The 20460-nt window shown below is 40.7% G+C and overlaps 1 protein-coding gene across 1 annotated transcript in view; it reads left to right on the forward strand.

Moving 5' to 3' along the window:
- LOC149288790 (VPS10 domain-containing receptor SorCS3-like) overlaps positions 1-20460 on the forward strand; it is a 204871-nt gene that overhangs the window by 121081 nt on the left and 63330 nt on the right. Inside the window, exon 6 of the mRNA XM_089491469.1 lies at positions 14331-14395. Within this exon, the coding sequence (XP_089347595.1) occupies positions 14331-14395 (65 nt within the window). The remainder of the gene's footprint in view (positions 1-14330; positions 14396-20460) is intronic.

Consider the following 20460-nt stretch of genomic DNA (forward strand, 5'->3'; position numbering starts at 1 on the left):
TCTGCATTCTTAATTATTTTACTGAAATACTTGGGATTGACTTTGGTTTCTGGAAGGATCAGGTCCAAATATATTCCTTCCACAGATGTTCTTTCTGATGCGGTTGACCTTGGTAGACTCTGTTCTGGTCATCGGTCAGTGGTTGACCATGACTTCGGCATCGATCTGCCCGTTGGCCTTCGTCATTGGTTGTTTGGAGAGAAGTATGGTCAGACCGGTGAACATCAGAAGAGTGTGACCACAAATGGTGAGAATGGTTAAGTCTGGGGTAAGGCTAGTCTTAATGAGGGATGGGATGGGGAGGAAATGGTCAGAATGGATAGGAGAAGAAGATGGTCACAAGAGGAGAGGAACATCAGAACGAGGAGAGGATGGTCATAATCTGATAAATCATTTTAGGAAGTTGGACAGAATGGTCACAATGTGAAGACTATGTTTGGAAAGAGAAGAATGTGACCGTAAAGTCTGAACCAATATGGAGCCATGATTTGTGGGCAAGCAGAGGTAGTCAACCGAGTAATCAGTAATCCAAAAAATTCAAACAACCGTTGCAAAGACATAGTAAAATATTCAAAACATTACTTTATAGTCCTAAACGGCCATAACCACCAATCTGCCAGAGGAACAACCTATAAACGAACCCAGGAGACATTTCAATGGCCAGGGAACAAGGAAGCATATGGAAGTGTTTATGAGAATTGTTAACAGCTGTATGTTCAATGACTTTTTGGGACCCAACGAGTAGAGAGTAACGTTGTAGACCCCAACCGTCTCTAAGTTCGCTGGTGTGGTAAACCGCTGAACTGGGAACGTAAGACCCTGCGTTTAAGCCAGAGAATGGTAAAAATATAACAGACTACAAAGATTAGAATGTGGCGATACAATAGAGAGGATGATGCAGTGATAAGGGATGTGGCCAGAACAGTATTGCTTCCGACCCCGATCTCAGATCTCAATCCCACCCATTTTTTTTTTTGTCTCACTTCCATACCTTTTTTTTAATCCAGTTAATAACCCAAAGCCATGAACTTCTTGGCTGTAAAAAAGCAAATTGATCCTAAGACATATGGCTACATGTGGAAGCCCTCCTGCCGATATAGTTATCAGAATTCTGCCTGGCTAAGTACACAGACGGGGAAAGCACATTAATAAATGCTGGAACGGTAGATTTCTAGATTTTTGAGTACACGCGCGGCACTGGACCTAGAAGAGACACGAGCATGGAGACGCCATCTGCTACAACCAGCAGCAGACACATACACCCCTCGCACACACACACACGGCAACACACACTCACACACACATACACACACACACACACTCTCTCTCTGATAACGCAGGATACTTAGCAAGAATCTGATGCTCTAGTTACTTCCTACAGGACTTAACACACATTCCCTATATAGCAATATATTGGGTTTGCCATAAATTAAAGGTGCTGTTCCACTAAGACAAAACGACTGTTAGCATTTACAAAAAAAAAAAGTTTAATTCAATTTGTTTAACCGTAGCGTAGAATTCCATCGTAGCCCAGCGTTGGGGTCTCGGGTGGGGAATGGGCAGATTCTCAGAGTCACACAGTCCTGATCCAACTCCTTCATCTTCTACTCTGATGTCATGGTATCCGAGCATCCCGATTGGTGCTCTTCTCACCGGTATATCACAGCTGGAAGTATAGCAAGCAAAAGAGGTGTTGTACTGCAGTCCTTTTCTTGAAAGCCAAATAAACGGGTAGGGAGTTAAATGCATGGGGGGAATTCATGGGGCAGTCAGTCTTTCGGGGAAAAAAGGGGGGGAAATTTTAATTTAGAGAAAATACGACTATCACATGCAGCGTCCCTTTAACAATCTCAGTGCTTATAGGGGAACGATAACTTAATGGGGAGGAATAATTATTTTCCTAAAACTTTTGCCCAGTGCTGTATATATATATCATTGGTGGGACCTTGACAACAATAAGACCAAGAAGGGGCAGAATGGGCTGCCGTGCTTTACAATGTCCCTCCACGATGTTCTGTTATATCCTTTTTCATTACATACTTTGCAATTGCGACCCTCCTAAAGTTATCGTTAACTGTGGTTGACGTTAATTGATGTTCACCCCCTTTTTATAAGTTCTGGGGACTGGCGCATGAGGCCGTTGCCGATACACACTTTTTTTAGCTTTCAATTGGGTTTTGGGGGCTTTTCTGCACATCCTTAAATGTAGTAAAAAAAAATATTCTGATGCAAACATCTAAATAAGGTCTAAGCCGGAGCCAGAAAGAGAAGAACGGGATGGGAATAGTTAACTCGACGAACGTTCCCTGTAGCCTTCACTGACCTTGACATTGATTCATGACCTCTGCATCCTGCACTGACACGAAGATCTATATCACCCAGAAGGACGCATTCCTGCCATGAGCCTGACGGCAGCCATCCTTATCAGGTTAATAAATTAATAGTGAAAAAGTACTCCGTGCGCTTGCTGCGTAAGCAGATCGTATATTATATGGTTTGGACTCTGAAGGGCCTCCTGTTGACCCCGCGCTTTAATAATCTGCAATTACACATTATACTAACGGGTGTTTCAATCATCTCATACAAACCGTGCATTGTTATTACCCTCGTAGTGTATCTTCTCGTTCCAATACATAAGGAATCTAACGCTAGACGGTCAGAGGCTGAGATGGAATGGAAGGACATTTGAATTTCCTTTTAAGGGTGGTAGATAGGTGGAACAGCTTCCTGGCAGAAGTGGTAGAGCTTAATACAGTGAGGGAATATAAACAGAGACCAACGACTGATCTATTTATTGGAGAGCGTATTTATGTTTTTTCCCCCAAATATTAACTCTTTAGTGGCCAAGCACAAGCATTTTATTGCAGCAATTTGCTAATGATGGCAAAATAGTTTGTATCCAGATACTGCTGGCAAAAATGGTGGTCGTACCGGCGATCTCTCTGGGTTTGCCCCCAAGGGGCATATTATCAGGGTGGTCATACAGCCACACTCGTAACTATTCTACCCCGCTGTCATCACATATAAGACTCCCAGTTTGTGCTTTTGCTCCCAGAATGTTATGGCTGATATCCCTGCTTGAATGCAGGTGACTCAATTTAAGTGTATCATTAAATAATGATAAGCCAAGCTTTTCATGAGGGCCAGTATTAGGGCCATTTGGGTGGGCCACTACATAGAATCTTCACGAAGGGTTAATAATTCAAGAGGGTCACCTCTCGGGGTCACCTCGTTCCCAGGTATGATTATGATGTCCATTGAAATAAGCCGTAACCTGCTGTTATTGGGTGATTGTGCCGTTATTTGAGTTGCGAGATTTATGTTCCAATCTCGCTGTTTTGCATTAACGAGACTGCTGCTGCCTGATGTGAATTTCCGAGACCCCCGTCCATTCTTCCCTAATCTATATAATACGCCGTGTAATATCGCTCAGATCCGTTCAATCGCAGCTCTTCGCGGAGATCTTCCAGATGCGGCCACTTAGCTTATTTACGTGCAAATGACTTATCGAGCAGCTTTGTTGCTCTGCCTGTTAATGCTGATGCGATGATCTTCCTCAGGAGTATTCAGCGTCTCCGCTTCCATACACAGAGCCCCTTTCTTTATGTGAAAATAGAGAGTAAAGGTCTAAAAGCCTGTTAGCCGTGACCTCCTAAAATGTCACAGCCATGTTATCATACCCCCCCAATATCTCAGGTGTCCAGCTGGAGACGCCTGTGTTAGGGAGTGTGGCAAAAGACAACGAGGGCCGGGTCAGACACAGAAGTGGGAAGGGTCAGAGGTGTGTCCACCCGCCCACCATACCTGGGGAGTCTTTGGGTTTCGCACGGAGACTCTCAGGCACGCCCCACTCCCCGCCCATTTGCGTCAATAGACCCTCCGCGACATCAGTGGACAGCCCACTGCTACCAGCGGGACCCTCTACCTGCCCCTGAAAAGGGAGGGCACAAACAGCGCAGACATTGATTTTACAGCTCTTTGGACCTGTCAGGGAAGGTCAGAGGATCTCATCAACTGTCCAACAATCCCCACTGCCCCCAGAAGCAGGGCATTGCCTGAAAATCAGGACTCTTCTGCATCTGACTTAATTTGAAACGGTCAGACAGGGCGGTTTTAGGGCGGTATGGTTACCGAGACTTTTGATTTTACTTTGTGACCCATTGATAGCTATTTTTATAGTTTACAATAAGAATAATGGATTTTATTTACCCCGTTTAATTTATAAAGCCATTTCCTGCTCTTTCTATACACATTATCGGGGCTTTTAGGGCAGTAGAACCCTTCTGACCTCCTAGAAAAGAGGGGGCATCACAGGAGGAACGAAGGGCATCAGGGGAGGAAGGAGGGGGTATCAGTGGGGGAAGTGAGGGGTATCAGAGAAGGAAAGAGAAGGCACTGGGGAGGAAAGAGCATCTATTCTTTTTAGGGAGGGACACCGTTGGTTCCTATGGTGACGTATTTGTTTCTTCTTTTCCATAACGTTTACTCATCAATTAAATGTCCATCAGCGGGCCACATAAACCTTAAAACGCTATCCCCACCTCTATCTCTGATTAAATTTGACTTATACCGTGACAAAAAAAAAATATGTTTTGTTTTCTAATAAATAGGGAATCTGGTACAAAGTTCTAAGAGTGGACTTATCACCATAGCAACCAAATAAATGGCGCTTCCGCTAAAGCGATTTGGCAACGGTAACTACCCATCTCAGCCTCTAGAAATAAGTAACGGTTGTTTTGACTATGACTTTTAACCCCTTAGTGCCTTCTGATATTTAAAGAATAACTTTTGCCTCTAGAAAGGGTAAACCGGCCTTACCCTGGTGTGATTTTGTAATGTAATTCCATGTCCTAATATATTTTGTTGGTGCACGGATGGTTAAGACGGAATAGCTTGCCTAATACCCGTGGAGCCGCTGTGTAATAGCGTTATTAAGCGGAAACATGTTCTTTAGCTGATGAAATCGTGTTGAGGCGGCTCGTCTTGTAATGACGGCGTCTCCGGTTGCTATTCCATGTTTCTAGCGGTGTCATATCATCAGCGAAGTGTGAAGGACAAGCCAGGCGAGCGCCGCGTGTAAACACGGACCAAATCTATGCAAATGCGCGTCATTATTCCTGTGTTCGGCCTGATACTTCTGCGGTTTATTGGGGCTTAGTAACTGCGGTCCGTTCCCTAGACGCACATTCTCCGTGCGCAATATCCGAGACTCAAAAAGCCTCCAAAAAGTAGACATGTAAATAGTTAATTTTTTAACTCATTTAACGAAATGCAAAGTAAGGGAACAGAAGAAAAATCTAAATCAAATCAAGTTCACTTGCGCAAAGTCAGTTATTTTGTAGGCATAAAGTTAGGTATTTGATTAAAATGATACAAATAAACTGAAACAAAAACAGCTGCGTTGGAGGAATAAAACTGGGTGAGGGACAGGGAAACTCACTAACAAGGTGATGATGCTGAAGACAGTTTAATGTTAAAAGGCATACACTATGGCAAGACTGAGGACAGCAACAACACACAGGGTAGTTACACCGCGTCAGGGAGGTCTCTCCCAGGCAGAAATTATAAGGCAGGTTTAAAAGGGAAAGTTCCTCCTTGGGACCCTACTTCCCCGCATGATGCTTCTCTTTTTTAGGAGCTCACAATGTCGGGTATATATAATACATATCAAGTCACAAAAAAAGCCATGTCCCAGCCGCAGCTCTCACCACACCCCCAAAAAAACAAAAATCACTACTCTTTCACCATTTGAAAGGTTGGGATTTGTGTAAGCATGAACAACTGAATGCTATGTGTCCCAAACCCTATATATTGAATGCATATTAAGTTTGGGGGTTTAAGAGATGACAAAGGAATGAACATCTGCTGTAAAGGCATTTACCGTTGGAACGAAACTTCCAAAAATGGTGCATTTACCTAGCCCTTGTTTACTGAGCCTTAGAATTGCTCAGAGGTGAACAATGAAAGGGTTAAAACACAGATTTGTATCTTGATACTATTTGTACAACCGCTTCGGCCTCAGCTCTGCATTTACCCCCCCAAACAGTCATGTTAAGGTAAAAAATGCCTCGTTCTGTTAGACATTTAAATTTAAGTTGACCTACAGTTACGATAAATGCTATCACCCCGCTGCACACTGGATGGGGAATCACATTAAGGAGCCTATGGCTAAACCTGGAACTGTTCGGTGGCTTTGTGTGGGGCGGGGCTAGCTGCGCATGGGGTGGGGCTATCCCCAGAGTGTCTATGGGGGAGGTAATCAGAGGAAAGTGGGCAGGACATGGGTGGGGAGTGGCTGTTCCAGAAAGAAGAAACAGACCTGGAGACCCAGGGAAGCAGAGCTGCACCTGGAGACTCAGAGTCAAACCCCGAGAGTTCCCCGACATGCCCACGACCCCTATATTTAATCCTCACTCATCCTCACACGAGTTGGAGGAGGATCACTGTTCCTCCTGTTTGCCCTGTAGATGTCACCTTTTTTTTTTTTATTAATTTGTTAATTAATGTTTAAATTAATGTTTTTAAATTAATGCATTCTGGCAAGTTTGAGATATGGGATGGGGGACTCCACTAGTTTTTAATTTAAATAATGAATGCGCAATTAATTAACGAATACACAAGTTGCTGGGTTTTTTTTAACTCAACTGTGAAACAGAAGCGCTGGGTCGAGTCAAAAATTATCAAGTGTGGAGCAACATTTCTTGGTGCAAATTGTAAGCACCTTAAATTCCCCTAAAGTCAGAGTTTTTAACCTGCTGTTATACTCTACCTGTTCAAAAGCCTCCATATCGCTAATAGCAGACATCATACCTGTGACTAAGTAGAAGTTCCTGCTATAATCCAATCCGCACCGCTCCCAACTATTGTGTTAACCCCTCGGGGTCCAGCAGAGACCTGTTATATAGTGTACGAGAAATCTAATTGTAGAATTATAGATGCTCGCTGCCTTGGGCATAAACATTGACATTTAATGAAGTGATACAGGGACGATAGATGTTTAAAGCCATTTACAATCGAGTGTGACTAAAATAAAATATTAAATCAGCCCATTGGTCTCGGAACGCGCAGACACTATACAAGTGCGATGTCTGTCGCACCATGGCCACGTGCCAATAAAGTAAGGAACATCAGGGCAGAATACAGGGACTCGGGTCCCAAAGATGGCCACTTGGGTGGTATGTTCAAGCCATATGGGAAATTGTTCATAAATCAAGCCGGCCTGTAGGGAATCCCCCAACATTCCACATTTGTCAGTCCTCCCCTTATACTGGGACCAACAAACTCAACACTTTAATAAATGTAAGTATGCATTTCATAAACAAGAGGATTCTGAACCAAAATAAGACAGTTCCTATGAAATTTGCGATACGAGCCAATGTAATTATCACTTTTCTCATTATGGCAGGAGACAAAAAACCCGCAATCAAGCCACGGTTTCCGGCCCGAAATGAGAGATATTACAATGCATAATACATAAACACATAATGCATAAACACGCTGTTATTCCAGAGATACATGGAGGTCTCCGGCGTTATCAAATATCTGCTCTTTTTGGGGGGGGGGGATTTTTTTTTGTGGAGTTTCATGCAGTCGTAGAGAATAGTTTCATTTTTAAAACCCCCGGAGACCTATTGTTGAGAAATAGTTAGCATTTTACTGGATGTTGTATTCCTCACAGTTTCTTGGATGAAAGATTACGGTTCACAGGCCGGAATAACGCTGTTCTTTCTTCTTTCAAGGCGTTTGACTGCAATGAGCTCTTGCGGAGACGCGGCATCTTATCTGCTTGGGATGGGCTCCAGTGGTTCCGAGGTTCCTTCTTTTGTTATAATTCACGCTGAACATACAGGGAGAGAAACGCTTATTTTTAAAGTAATCCCACGTTCTGTAACGATACGACCAAATGAATTAAAATGAGGAGGAATATAGAATACTAAGCTCGCTATGATCACACTTGTGGACGCTCTAGGTTTGACTCAGAGTCTCCGGGTGAAGCCCTACTTTCCCAGGTCTCCGGGTTACTTTCCTCTTTCTCTAGGCAGAGGGGAGGCAGTTGGCCATACGCACTCCCTTCCACCTTCCTTTTTTCAATCCACTTAAGGTTGCTAGGGGGCTAGCCCTGTGCCACACACAGGTAGCCGTGTCTCACTTTGTGGCTAACCACCCCCTCCCCCACAGAGTCCTCCTAGAAACAAGATATGTAGGTATGGGTGACTAAAATGGCAAATATTTTGAGTAGGAAAAGTAGGAAAGTAGAAGCTAGCGCTTCTACAGACAAAGTCCACCATCGTCCCCTCTCGGTGGAAAATTATATAGGCAATCTGTAAAGAAAAGTCAAGCGCACTTAGCTTTTGGTGAGAATGCAAAGTTCTCTAGAAGATGGAGAGCTACTGGTGGCCCATTCTGGGAAGTTCCTTGGAATAAATATAATAAGACCCGGGCCCAAACTGGTCATCTGAATACAAGTGGCCTTAAAGTGTTAGGGCCGCTTACTTATCCTCCATCTGGCCCTACCTATGCAAAAGTCCACCACATTTTAAGACTATGTCTACTTCTGCTGTGCCGGACTCTCCCTTTTTCTAGTGTACCTTCTTAGCCAGGAAACACCACCTTCAGCTTCTGGAGCAGTTTAGACCAATGTTCCTCAAACCAGTTTCCAATAACTGCTATGCAAAGCTGCAAGTAAGCTAGAGGGGGTGAGAGCTTGAGTGAGGGAATATGTAAGTGTGTTAGAGTGAGAGTTTATGTATAAGTGTGTGTGGTAGCATGAATGTGTAAGCGTGTGAGCATGAATATGTATGTGTTTTATGTGTTTGTGTGTTAGCATGAATAAATATGTGTATATGTATGTGAGATAACTGTGTGTTAGTATGAGTGTGTAGTGTGTGTTAGTGACAATGTATAAATGTGTTAGTTTAAGTATGTAAGTGTGTAAATGTGAGTGTGTATGTGTGAATATGTGTGTCAGTGAGTATGTCAGTTACCGGGGGGTGGTCAATGGCCACTTGGCTTTACCTTCCCCGGGACCAGAATGTGCCAGCCCACCCCTGATTCCACAGCGTGGTGTAAACGTTCCTTAAGAAATTAATCTTTTACATTTATAAGAAGAAAGCATTTTTTTTTTTAAAAACTGATTATTGGATGAAAGATCATATATGGCATTAGAATATGTACATTGCTGTGGAATATGATGGTGCTATATAAAACAATGAATAATAATAATTATAATATAAAAATAATAATTACTACTAATAAAAATAAAAATAATAATATAAAAATAATAATTACTACTAATAATAATAAAGTGATAATATAAATGATACAGTTTTATAATTTAAAACAGGACTTGCACACGTACAATCTCCACGCTACATTTCGGACGGTAACAAAATTAAGTAAGGGTACCTGTAGGGCTCAAATCTATTCAGGTTTCTTTCATTGAATTGTGATGATAATGTACCGGTTTTAACCATTTCAAACATGTTAAGCAAACCTTAATTGACCTTAAAAACAACGTTAAAAATGAGCTTCTTAGCTTGCGTACCAACAACCTATCAGTGCCTGCTTATGAGTCACATGACAATTAAGCATTCCCTGGAAAAAAAGCTTAAAGACTCATTTCTGGGAATCGTTTTAGAATGAAACAGGGCCGCGTGAATGACTTATAAATGCGTTAGATGGAACAGAACATATCAGTGGAGAAACTGTTCTTTCCCCGTATCTTTTGTTTTCATATGAAGGATACGAGCTCTTAATACTAAATTTGCTGTCCTTTTAATATTATTATCATTATTATTATTATTATTTACGCCCCTCTGTCCCTGAATGGGTTAAAGTCACCTGACCATTTCTGCTATAAAAATAACAGATAGTCCCCTCCGCTGACATGAATTTTGGAGCGTATTAAAGCCGCTTCCATGTTCAGCTCCTATAACGGCTTATTATATTCAAGCTGTTAATTGGATTATATATGTTTAGTTGTCTCGTAATTATTTCGGTGAACGGTATTAATATTTCATGCCACAGGCTCGCTTTGCATTTTATTAAACAGCGAAGAGACAGCTACCCGCCGACTTGTTATGCCAAGACGGTTCCTATTTTGTATTCAGACGGCGGAGGGAGTTTGGTATTATATTTGGAGACGGGCGAGAGGGTTACGTTGCTGTGCAAAAGCCCTGAATTTGGCTGGGGAAAAAAAATAAATAATTGGCAACCGGAGTGTCGGTAAATAAAAACGTATCCTTTATGGGTCGAGGTCATTAAAGATATCTTTTTTAGACCCAGAATCGGCCGTGGAATATTTTAGGCTGAATTCGGCTCGTTTAAAAGAATAAATAGAAGAAGCTCCTGGAATCACAAAAAGATCATTTTTATGCAGGAATATATGTAGAATTTGTAAAGTATCCAGTTTTTCATCTAAATTTTTTACATTTTTTTTTGTTCTTAATAAAAGCGAATTTAACAAAATAGTTGATACAATTTTAGAAATGTAAACATAGCATAGGCATAAATGTTTATTTGATTTTGTTATTTATTTATAGGACATGTAAATATTTACTGTATACGCCCACATTTCAGATTGGGATATTTTTTGGGGGAAAAAAAGTTTTTTTTCCCGCATGTCTAGATCAGAACAAATCTGCATTGTGGGTTTAGTTACTGAAAAGTATTAAAAAATATCTATATATATTTATATGATTATCATTATTAATTTATACATTATATATTTCTCTTTCTTGAATTTATCTATTTATAAACACCATTACCATTAATTAAAAAAAAACACCCAAAATCCACATGAAATCATTCTTAAATTGGGCCATTTTATGTTTTTTGGTGGGTCATGTGACACAAGGGAATGGTAATCAGAATCTCGATTTTGTGCAAGTTGATAATGATGTTTTATGTTAATCAATATGTTCCACAGATAGAATCCAACAGATATCACCCAGTAGTCAGGGAATAGAGTGCTGTCCCTTTAAAAGGCCATTTCTCACCCAAATGTATCCTTAGTATAACACAAATACCATTATCGCATCGATGGGATCAGAAGGTCACTCTATTACTGTATACAGCGCTGGGGGTTATTGCTGTATACAGCGCTGGGGGTTATATTACTGTATACAGCGCTGGGGGTTATATTACTGTATACAGCGCTGGGGGTTATATTACTGTATACAGCGCTGGGGGGTTATATTACTGTATACAGCGCTGGGGGTTATATTACTGCATACAGCGCTGGGGGGTTATATTACTGTATACAGCGCTGGGGGGGTTATATTACTGTATACAGCGCTGGGGGTTATATTACTGTATACAGCGCTGGGGGTTATATTACTGTATACAGCGCTGGGGGTTATATTACTGTATACAGCGCTGGGGGTTATATTACTGTATACAGCGCTGGGGGGTTATATTACTGTATACAGCGCTGGGGGTTATATTACTGTATACAGCACTGGGGAGGTTATTACTGTATACAGCACTAGGGGGTATATTACTGTATACAGCGCTGGGTGTTATATTACTGTATATAGCGCTGGGGGTTATATTACTGTATACAGCGCTGGGGAGGTTATTACTGTATACAGCACTGGGGATTATTATGGTATACAGCGCTGGGGTTATTATTGTATACAGCGCTGGGGATTATTATGGTATACAGCGCTGGGGTTATTATTGTATACAGCGCTGGGGATTATTATGGTATACAGCGCTGGGGTTATTATTGTATACAGCGCTGGGGATTATTATGGTATACAGCGCTGGGGTTATTATTGTATACAGCGCTGGGGATTATTATGGTATACAGCGCTGGAGGTTATTGTCTATACGGCGCTGGGTTTGTGTTTTTTCCAATGGGATTTCTCCCATGACACAGACATTACATTAATAATCGCAGTGGCAAATAGTAGCGACCAAGAGGCTCTACCTAGTTTTTAAATATAAATGTAGTTATAAAGGTGACGGTTTCCTGTTAATAAGAAGGTTGATGATGTCCAACGTATCAACACGTGGCAGTTTAGCATCTCTCTGGACTCCCCGATTCTTTTTACGGAATATCCTGTTCTTCTAGAAATCCCTAAGCGTTTTGCATGAAATACAAACGTTTGGCTGTTTCCCATCGGTCCTTCTCTAGAACAATCGCTTGGGAAATGTATCTGCGCAGCGACAGCTTCCACGCCGCCTTATTATAATCTTTGCTAAAGTATTTACACAGCGACGGAGCTGCACGTTTCCCACTGTTGTCTTTCTTCGGTCGAGAGATTTCTCAATCAGATTGTGTTATGCCTTCGGAAAAAGGCATGAATTATTTATTTTTTTGGAGTGTATTTAAGGAGCATCTCCCCAGACTCCTTTTCTTCAGGGTACAAGTCTAGGCGAGTGTGAAAACTGATGTGTTTTGCAATTGTCCCAGGAGAGGCTGATCCCCCCCCATGGGTCACAACGGCCAATACGAAGCCGGTTTGCGTAGTCGTCGCCCCGTGGACAAGAGATGGGGACATCTACTGCCTCTGGGGCTGTCAACTCAACAAACTTCAAGAGACGTTACTTTCTCCTGAAAATAAGCTACGGGGAATAGAGATATCTACCAATCGAGAACTGACAAGGTCAGGGAAAGAGAAAGACCAGCCCGGCATCCTTTGTAATAGGATTTCGAAGTCAGTTCGAGTTATGATGAGAGATAATGGGTTTGAACATGTTGCAGTGGTAGATGGTGCCTCCAGCTCCTAGCTTCTGCATCATGGCTGCTGAGAAGTCCAGGACTGAAGGACATGCCAGCAGATCCAGATTAAATGACACAGAATTCGTATTGTGGAAAATGTTTTGTCTAAAGAATCCAATATTACTTTGCAACATAGAAATGTGGCATCCGTCAGCAGGTCGGCCCTATTCGGCCCAATCCGGCCCAATCTGGCCTGGTCTAGTCTATCTGTTTTTCCTGCTGTAAAGACTCAAACCTTAATCAGTCGTTGGTCTCGTCTTAGATTCAGGAGCCCTATGTCGATCCCATGCATGTTTAATACCCTCACTGTATTAGCCTCTACCACTTCTGCTGGGAGACTGTTACAATTATCCACCACCCTCTCAGTAAGGAGGAGAAAAAATGCTCGTACTATGCGCAGGTCATCTTTGAATGATTTACCACCAAGTTCCCAACAAATGTGCAGTTTGTTACAGGAGAAAGGTGGACCGTGTAGAACTATACTTTTACCTTGCATGTAATTGCCCCTTTAATTTAATATTTTTCTTCCATTCATCAGGAATCCCAACATGCAAAAATAATATATGACATTTATGTTCCTACCTTGGCGTGTTCCTTTAAATGGGTGTTTGCATAAAGAGCTTAACATCTTGCAGGTAAAGGGCATCCCTGAAATATCCTAAAAGCTGGTAAACCACCTTAAAAATATTGACAAATATATGTATATAGACTGCATTGTAAGTAAAGTTAACTAATATTGTGTGTTTCACGGTAATATTTCAATGGTTTCAGTGCTTGGAAAAAGTTGCAGGCAGTAAAAGAGGAGGGAAAGTGGTATTATGTGAGTGAAATGCCCCCACTCCTCCAACTTTTACCCCAAAGCAACACCGGGTTGGTCAGACTGTGATGAGATGCCACCTACTAGGTGCTAGGAGCGGTCAGCATAGCTGGGCAAGCTGCTCGGAGCTCTTCCTCCTCTGGGGGAGTGGCTTTTTGAGGGGTGGGGCTAGCTAGCTCTGCATGGGGCAGGGCTAAATATGCATAGAGGTAGGGCTAGCTTCAGACAGTCCTGATTAGGAGGGAAATTAGGCAGGGAGTGGGCGTGGCTAAGTGCCACTCCCTTTTCCTAAAGAAAGGGAGAAGTGACCCCGAGGCCCAGGGAAGCCATGTTAACCCCAGAGACTTTGCCGCCGGGTGTCACAGAGTGTTTTAAAACTGCAATAAAATATCACAAAAATTTGATTTCCCGACAACCCCCCAAAACTAGTGATACGTTCTCTGTAAAATTTCTGCCCCCGTATGCTAGTGGGGGAAACATTTTTGAGCGACACAGGGTGAGTCTGGTAGAGTTTAGTCCTAGTTGTATGAAGGATCCTCATTTTTATTTTAACCACGCGTTACCAATAAAGATTTTTTTCCCCCCAATCATAAATTGTTCTCAAGGCAAACTCGCACGTGTGTTGGAAGGAAAAGACCACAATAATAATTCACCCTGCATAGGCAATTTGCTGTCTTTATGCCCCATTGGTCATTCAATTAAAATACAATACAGTTGAATATTGCGGCTATCTCTCGCCGTCTGCGCTGAATTCATCTCATTGTGGTCTCTCTTTTATTTTTTTAGGTCCGTAACCGGCTTAGATAAGGAGCCAGACGTTGTGCATATGGAAGCCCGGACTGCTGATGGACGTGAGTGCGCCCGTTTAGAGATATAATGCATTTTATTAAATACGTAACATTTACATGTTAATTAAGCTGCAAAAGGCAAACATAGAATTTTCCGGCAGGTTGGCCCTATACGGCCTCCGTCTAGTCTACTTGTTGCTCCTGCTGTAAAGACTCAAACCTTAATCAGTCGTTGGTCTCGTCGATTGAGGAGCCGTATGCCTATCCCATGCATATTTAAATGCCCTCACTGTATTACCCTCTACCATGTTCTACTGGGTGGCTGTTCTATTTACTTACCACCACTAAAGAGTGTAAAAAGTATGATATATATATATATATTACAAGCTAAAAAGACACTCACAAGCGAGAATGGTAAGCGTTCTCAACGCCTGGTGGACTAAGGTCATATCTACTAACTCCCTAAGGTCTTATCATACTGCCTCGTGGTAAGCAATAATTTCACTCCATCCTTATTATCGACAGGGACTCTAATAAGGTAGGACTCATTTAGCTCTGCCATAAAGCATCAGCTGTGTGTGGCATTTGAAGTAGAGAAGGGGGGTGGGCAAGACTGATGATCACGTGACCCCAGGCTCGAATTTTTTTCCCCTGCCATATAAGGAAATTCCTTAATGAACATTAATATGGAGGCTTACGAGGTCCAAAATAGTACATACAGAGAGGATTTTAAGATATTGGAACAGAACCCATCTTATTTCAATGTTAAGCTAAATAATGTATTTTTAAGAAAAATATGTATTCTTTTATGGAACTTTCTCCTTAAAGTGGAGGCTGCGAGCAGTCCTTGGAGAGAACCAATGTTTTTTGTTTTTTTTTAACCTGTAAAATATTTTTATTTTTCTGAATATATATCGCCGGCATTAAACCTGTCCTTCCGTCTCTATAGGATTTATGCCGCGCTGTTTGCTTAGCGTCTAAACTGGCAAAAGCTCACCTAAGCGTGATATTTGCTTACAATTTAACGCGTGGCACCTACAACATATTTCCTTGAGCTTTCGAATGTTTGCGTTGTGGATTTCACGCTGGAATTATGGTAGGGAAAGTGCGACCCGCGCACGTGTCCCGGTGCACTCCATAATTTGCAAAGGAAATGCTCAGAAGGGTTCATTTGCTTCAAATATTTGTTTGGATTTAATTTAAACCAAATGAGTTCGTGGTATTGGAGGGTGGGATAGCATGACCTTCAATTTCTTGGACTCCGGAGGGTATTATATCAGCGACAGCAGGATAGGCTTAGAGGAATTAACCTTTTGAACATGTGTACATAAAAATCTATATCTTATATGTAGCTTTAAAAAAAAAAAATACAATATGATATATATATATATAATATATAATGTAATATATATAATATATAGAACATATATAATGTAATATATTATGTAATATTATATAATATACCGGTATTATATATATATATATATATATATTTATATATATTATGGAATTTATATAATATATTATAGTTATATAATGTAATATATATATATATATATATATATATATATATAATATATATATATATTATAATGTAATATATATTATATATATATAATATATATATATATATATATATATATATATATACACACACATATATATATTATATATATATATATATATGTGTGTGTATGTTTGTACATTTAAATGTGCGTATACTTTTTTTCGCTGATGTATATATATATATATATATATAATATACAATTCTTACTTATTGTGATAAGTACAGTCGACGGGGGGCGAGGGATTGTAGCGGCTCAAAACATTCTATCAGAAGGAGCCTGCTGAAGGTTTTGGGGATACACAAGAAGGAATCAGATGTAACTTTATTTCGTATACACTGGAACTTCCTGGCTGAGGCTTCCCAGAGCCCTCCCTCATCAGGGGAGTGGCTAAATGAGGGGTGGGGCTAGAGTGGAGCTTCTCGTTCCCCAGGTAGCTTAAATCTGCTTGGTGGTGGGTGGGGTAATGGGGCGGGTAGTGGGTGTGGCTAAATGCTGCTTTCACCACCCAGAGACAGAGCATGGTGTCCCGGAGAGCCAACAATTCACCCAGATACTCCGAGTGAAACCCATAGAGTTCCGAGCTACGCTAATTACACATAACGGAATTAAAAGTCGTTCAAATTTTGGGACAGTTTTTCTCCACTGTACGATGGAAGGTCATACTACAATCCCCAGCTTTCGCAATATATATATATATATATATATATATATATATATATATATATTGAAATTAAACAAACTCATAAGAATAAAAATCCAATCTTTATTCACACATTACATCGCCATTTCAGGCTCTAACCGAGACACAGGATATATATATATATAAATATGCATGTATATATATATCCTACTTTTCCTTATGAATCTCCACCTTCACATTTGGAGGAAACAAAAAAAATAAAAAAAATAATTCTGAATCTAATTAGAATCCTTTCAACGTATCTGTCTCTTTCTGTCTTTAGTTGACTCCCTCTCGCGTAGTTGCTGCCTTTTCGCTGATGGATGTGCACAAGGTTCTGCCCTCGTTTTAAGTGACTGGGTCATTTTGTGTTTGGTTCTTGGCTCATCTGATTAAAGTGCTGGCCTCTCGCTGTCTGACATTACGCTGCACTCTATTTTCCTTTGTTTCAGGCAGCCTGCAAGTCCATTAGGGATTACAATACCTACAATGTTTCAAGGAAGTCACCTCTTCCAACTTTGCTAATATTGGCGATGGAAATTTCCATTGTGGTCAAGATGGTATTTTTATAAAATTACACCTGTTTAATTCTGAAATTTGCTCAGTGGCCTCTTCCTGGCCAAGCAAATCTCATTAAAGATGCTATTCCGCAATACTTTGTTGAATTTAACATTTTGATGTCTAAATGCACCATTCCGAGTACGGTTTAATACCCAAACCCACCCTATAAACCATGAATTAATCACGTACAATTTGGCCTCATTCCTAATTCTTTAGGGAATGCTTAATTGTCATGTGACGCAAAGGCAGGTGCTGATAGGCTGTTGCAAAAAAAGAGAGAAAATGTTAACAAAAGTGTGTTGTTTTGATGTAATAAGGTATTTAGACCTTCGGAGAATAAAATGATAGATCTGCTGAGATTGTATAGCGTAAAACTAATATTACACACAAATATTAAACAGCACTCAGCAATAAGGAACAGCAATAAGTGGAACAGCACCTTTAAGTGATGAAAAGTCTTGCTCCTAAAATGTAGATTGTTTGTTTTATTGTTTCCAAATGACTTACCCCATTGTCTGGGTGAACCCTACATTTAAGGGTCCAGGAGGGCTTGGTGCATCTTATATTGCAGACCATATACTAGGAATTAGTGGACTTTATAGCAGATGTTTGACTTTGGTCCCCATGAATATTAACCAACCAGGTTTGTGTCCCATGTTGAATTCTCCATCTATACCCCTCTACATGTAACACCCAAGGGATGGACCTTCTTTGTCCACCATGTCCTACCTGCATATACTCCCTGTGCCACATTTGCTCCAGGTCTTCAGTTTAATTTGATCTCATGTAAGATGTGCCACCAAACAGAAGATGTGTCATCATAGCCCCTCATTTCTTTCTCACTCTGATCTATTTTCCTCTTTTATCATGTCATCCTTCTTTCATCCATCTCCTCTGTCATCCCATACAACCTTCCCATACTTTGTGACATGTCCCTCATTATTTCCTGACCTTTCTATGCTGTTCTCCTTTCCATCCAACTATCCTCTCTCTCTCTCTCTCTCTCTCTCTCTCTCTCCTTACCCTCCCTTACCCTGTCTAGGGTCTTACTGCAGCTGAAAAAAAATCTTTAAAGATAATTAAAGACAATTTTGTTTTCAGTTGTCTGCAGGTTAACATGTTTTCAGTAAATGTTTCTAAATAAAAGCCAATTTTCTTTAACTATCTGCCAATAAAAAGCAATATAATAATTTTCATCTGAAACAAAAGTTTCTCTGAGGATTAATTAAGTTCGAAGCAGTCATCTGATGACTGAAGTTTTTAAATGAAAGCAAATAATCCCTAATTAAAACCAGCGAGGATTCTTATTTTTTATGGTACCGTTGTAATGATAGCGTAACCCTTTTTAGGGGGGCTCCGGTGCAGTGTGTTGTTTTAATATTTTCTGGTCGATTTGAGGTGCTAAAGGAATTGTTTCTCTTTGTTAATTCATTAGTGGAGTCCAGGTCTTGTAACCAGGCTCGAAGAAATGGTCTGTTTATTCACAGCAAACACTATGGCCGCCTTTAGAAACCTACATCTTCTGGACTACAATTCCCATGATTCCTTGGTTTCTATGAGGCTTAACATCACATTGAATCAACTGAAGTGGCAGAATGATTTATCTCTGATGTGTCCTACATGCTATGACATAATCTACATAAATTGTGATTAAATATATTTATCAAGCATATATTACCTTAGCCTTGCCCATATTTCAACCATCTACAAAGGTGTTTTTTTAATTTATAAGTGTTGTTTGTTGTATTTGTTTATTCTTGGTCTTTAGTCCTGTCCTCTTACTCTTGGTCTATTGTATTTTTTCTGTTCTGTGTTGCAGTACCAAGTTCTTCCTGATTACTCCAGGTGGAGCTGTTGCACTGCCACATGCTGGCTTAACCATAGAGAGGTCTTTGATGACCCCACACTAGCTTTAGATATTCCAGTCTCCTAGCCTATTATTCTTCTGCTTGTTCTGACTATGCATATCTAACTCTCTAACTTATTAAGACTTCGAGGTTCTCCCACCAAGCCTAGCTTTTCTCTCTGACACTTCCTTTCTTACCCTTCTGATGGACACTAACCAGTTCATAGTTTTCTTAGCGACATTGTGTTTCCAGCAAGCTTAGCTCCTCAATCCTCGCCATATTTTGGCTTAACTTTAATTAGCATTTTTACTTTTCGCTTTAGTTCCAGTAACCCAATTCTTCCCCGGTGCTTGGCGTTTGTTATCATATCACTCGCTTTATGTGAAAAAAGTTCCCCTCAGGTTCCATGTGAAACCTAATATAACTAACCACACTAACTAACTAACTACACTAGCATTCATATCCATAATACAATAGATTTGAGGAGAGGGTGACCCCATGGAAAGAGGTCCCAACATTTTGGGTTACACCTCCACTTATAATAATATACTTGCCAGGTGGATATCATGACAGCGTAGAGCTACCCAATAAGTTTGAGGATCATAGAGTTAAAGAGAAAAAAGGTGCATTTTCATCACTGTGTATCAATCTTAAAAGAACGGTCAGGTCTACGTGTTGGAGCCGGCGCAGTTACAATGTATCCCACTAGAGGGATGTGATTCTACCGCTGATCTAATTTCTGTTTATAGAAAATATTCCTGCATAACGTGTCCGTTGTACAAATCGTGTAAATTGCCTGTTTTTTTGGCATTTCTTATCGAACGTCTCCACGTCCTCAGACAGGATTCTGGGACTCCTTATAACTTCAACACCCCACGCCTCAGAAAAAAGGCAGTATTTATTTTACAGAAATGAGCGCAGACTGTGGCATAACAATGAGTAAAGCCTTAGGGTAAATAAATGAAAAATGTATTCAAGCTAATACAGACACAAAAGTGACATAGATTAATCATGATGCATATTATTAAAGTTGCCTAGAACATAAGCACCTGTCGGGTATGGAAAAAAAGGAAATCAGACTTGGGGAATAGGCTTCATCTGCAGAGAATTGCCTGTTTATATGATATCTATCGGAACAAATATGTTTTATATTTTTTTATTATCATTGTTGTCTGTACGTTTATCAGACAAAATAGACCTCTGTGTCCTGGAGAAGTAAACACGTAGCATCTCTCCAAGGTAAAAAATGTGCCTATGCCCCATGGAATTACCCCAGAACACAAGAAGGTGGTATAGTGGTAACGACGGGAGTTTAGCCACATATAGGGGCAAGGATACCCCCCAGGTAGACTGAAAAAGGGGTATTAAGGTGGCAGAAAATGACCATTGAGTGAATTTGCCTAAACCTCATTCTTCCCCCCTGAATGTTGAAGGAACTCATTTGAAGCGGAGGGGAATTTGGGGAATATGTGA

The sequence above is a fragment of the Sceloporus occidentalis genome, unplaced genomic scaffold, assembly GCF_023333645.1.
Source record: "Sceloporus occidentalis isolate IW3139 unplaced genomic scaffold, rSceOcc1.0.p SCAF_50, whole genome shotgun sequence".
NCBI classification, from domain to species: Eukaryota; Metazoa; Chordata; class Lepidosauria; order Squamata; family Phrynosomatidae; genus Sceloporus; species Sceloporus occidentalis.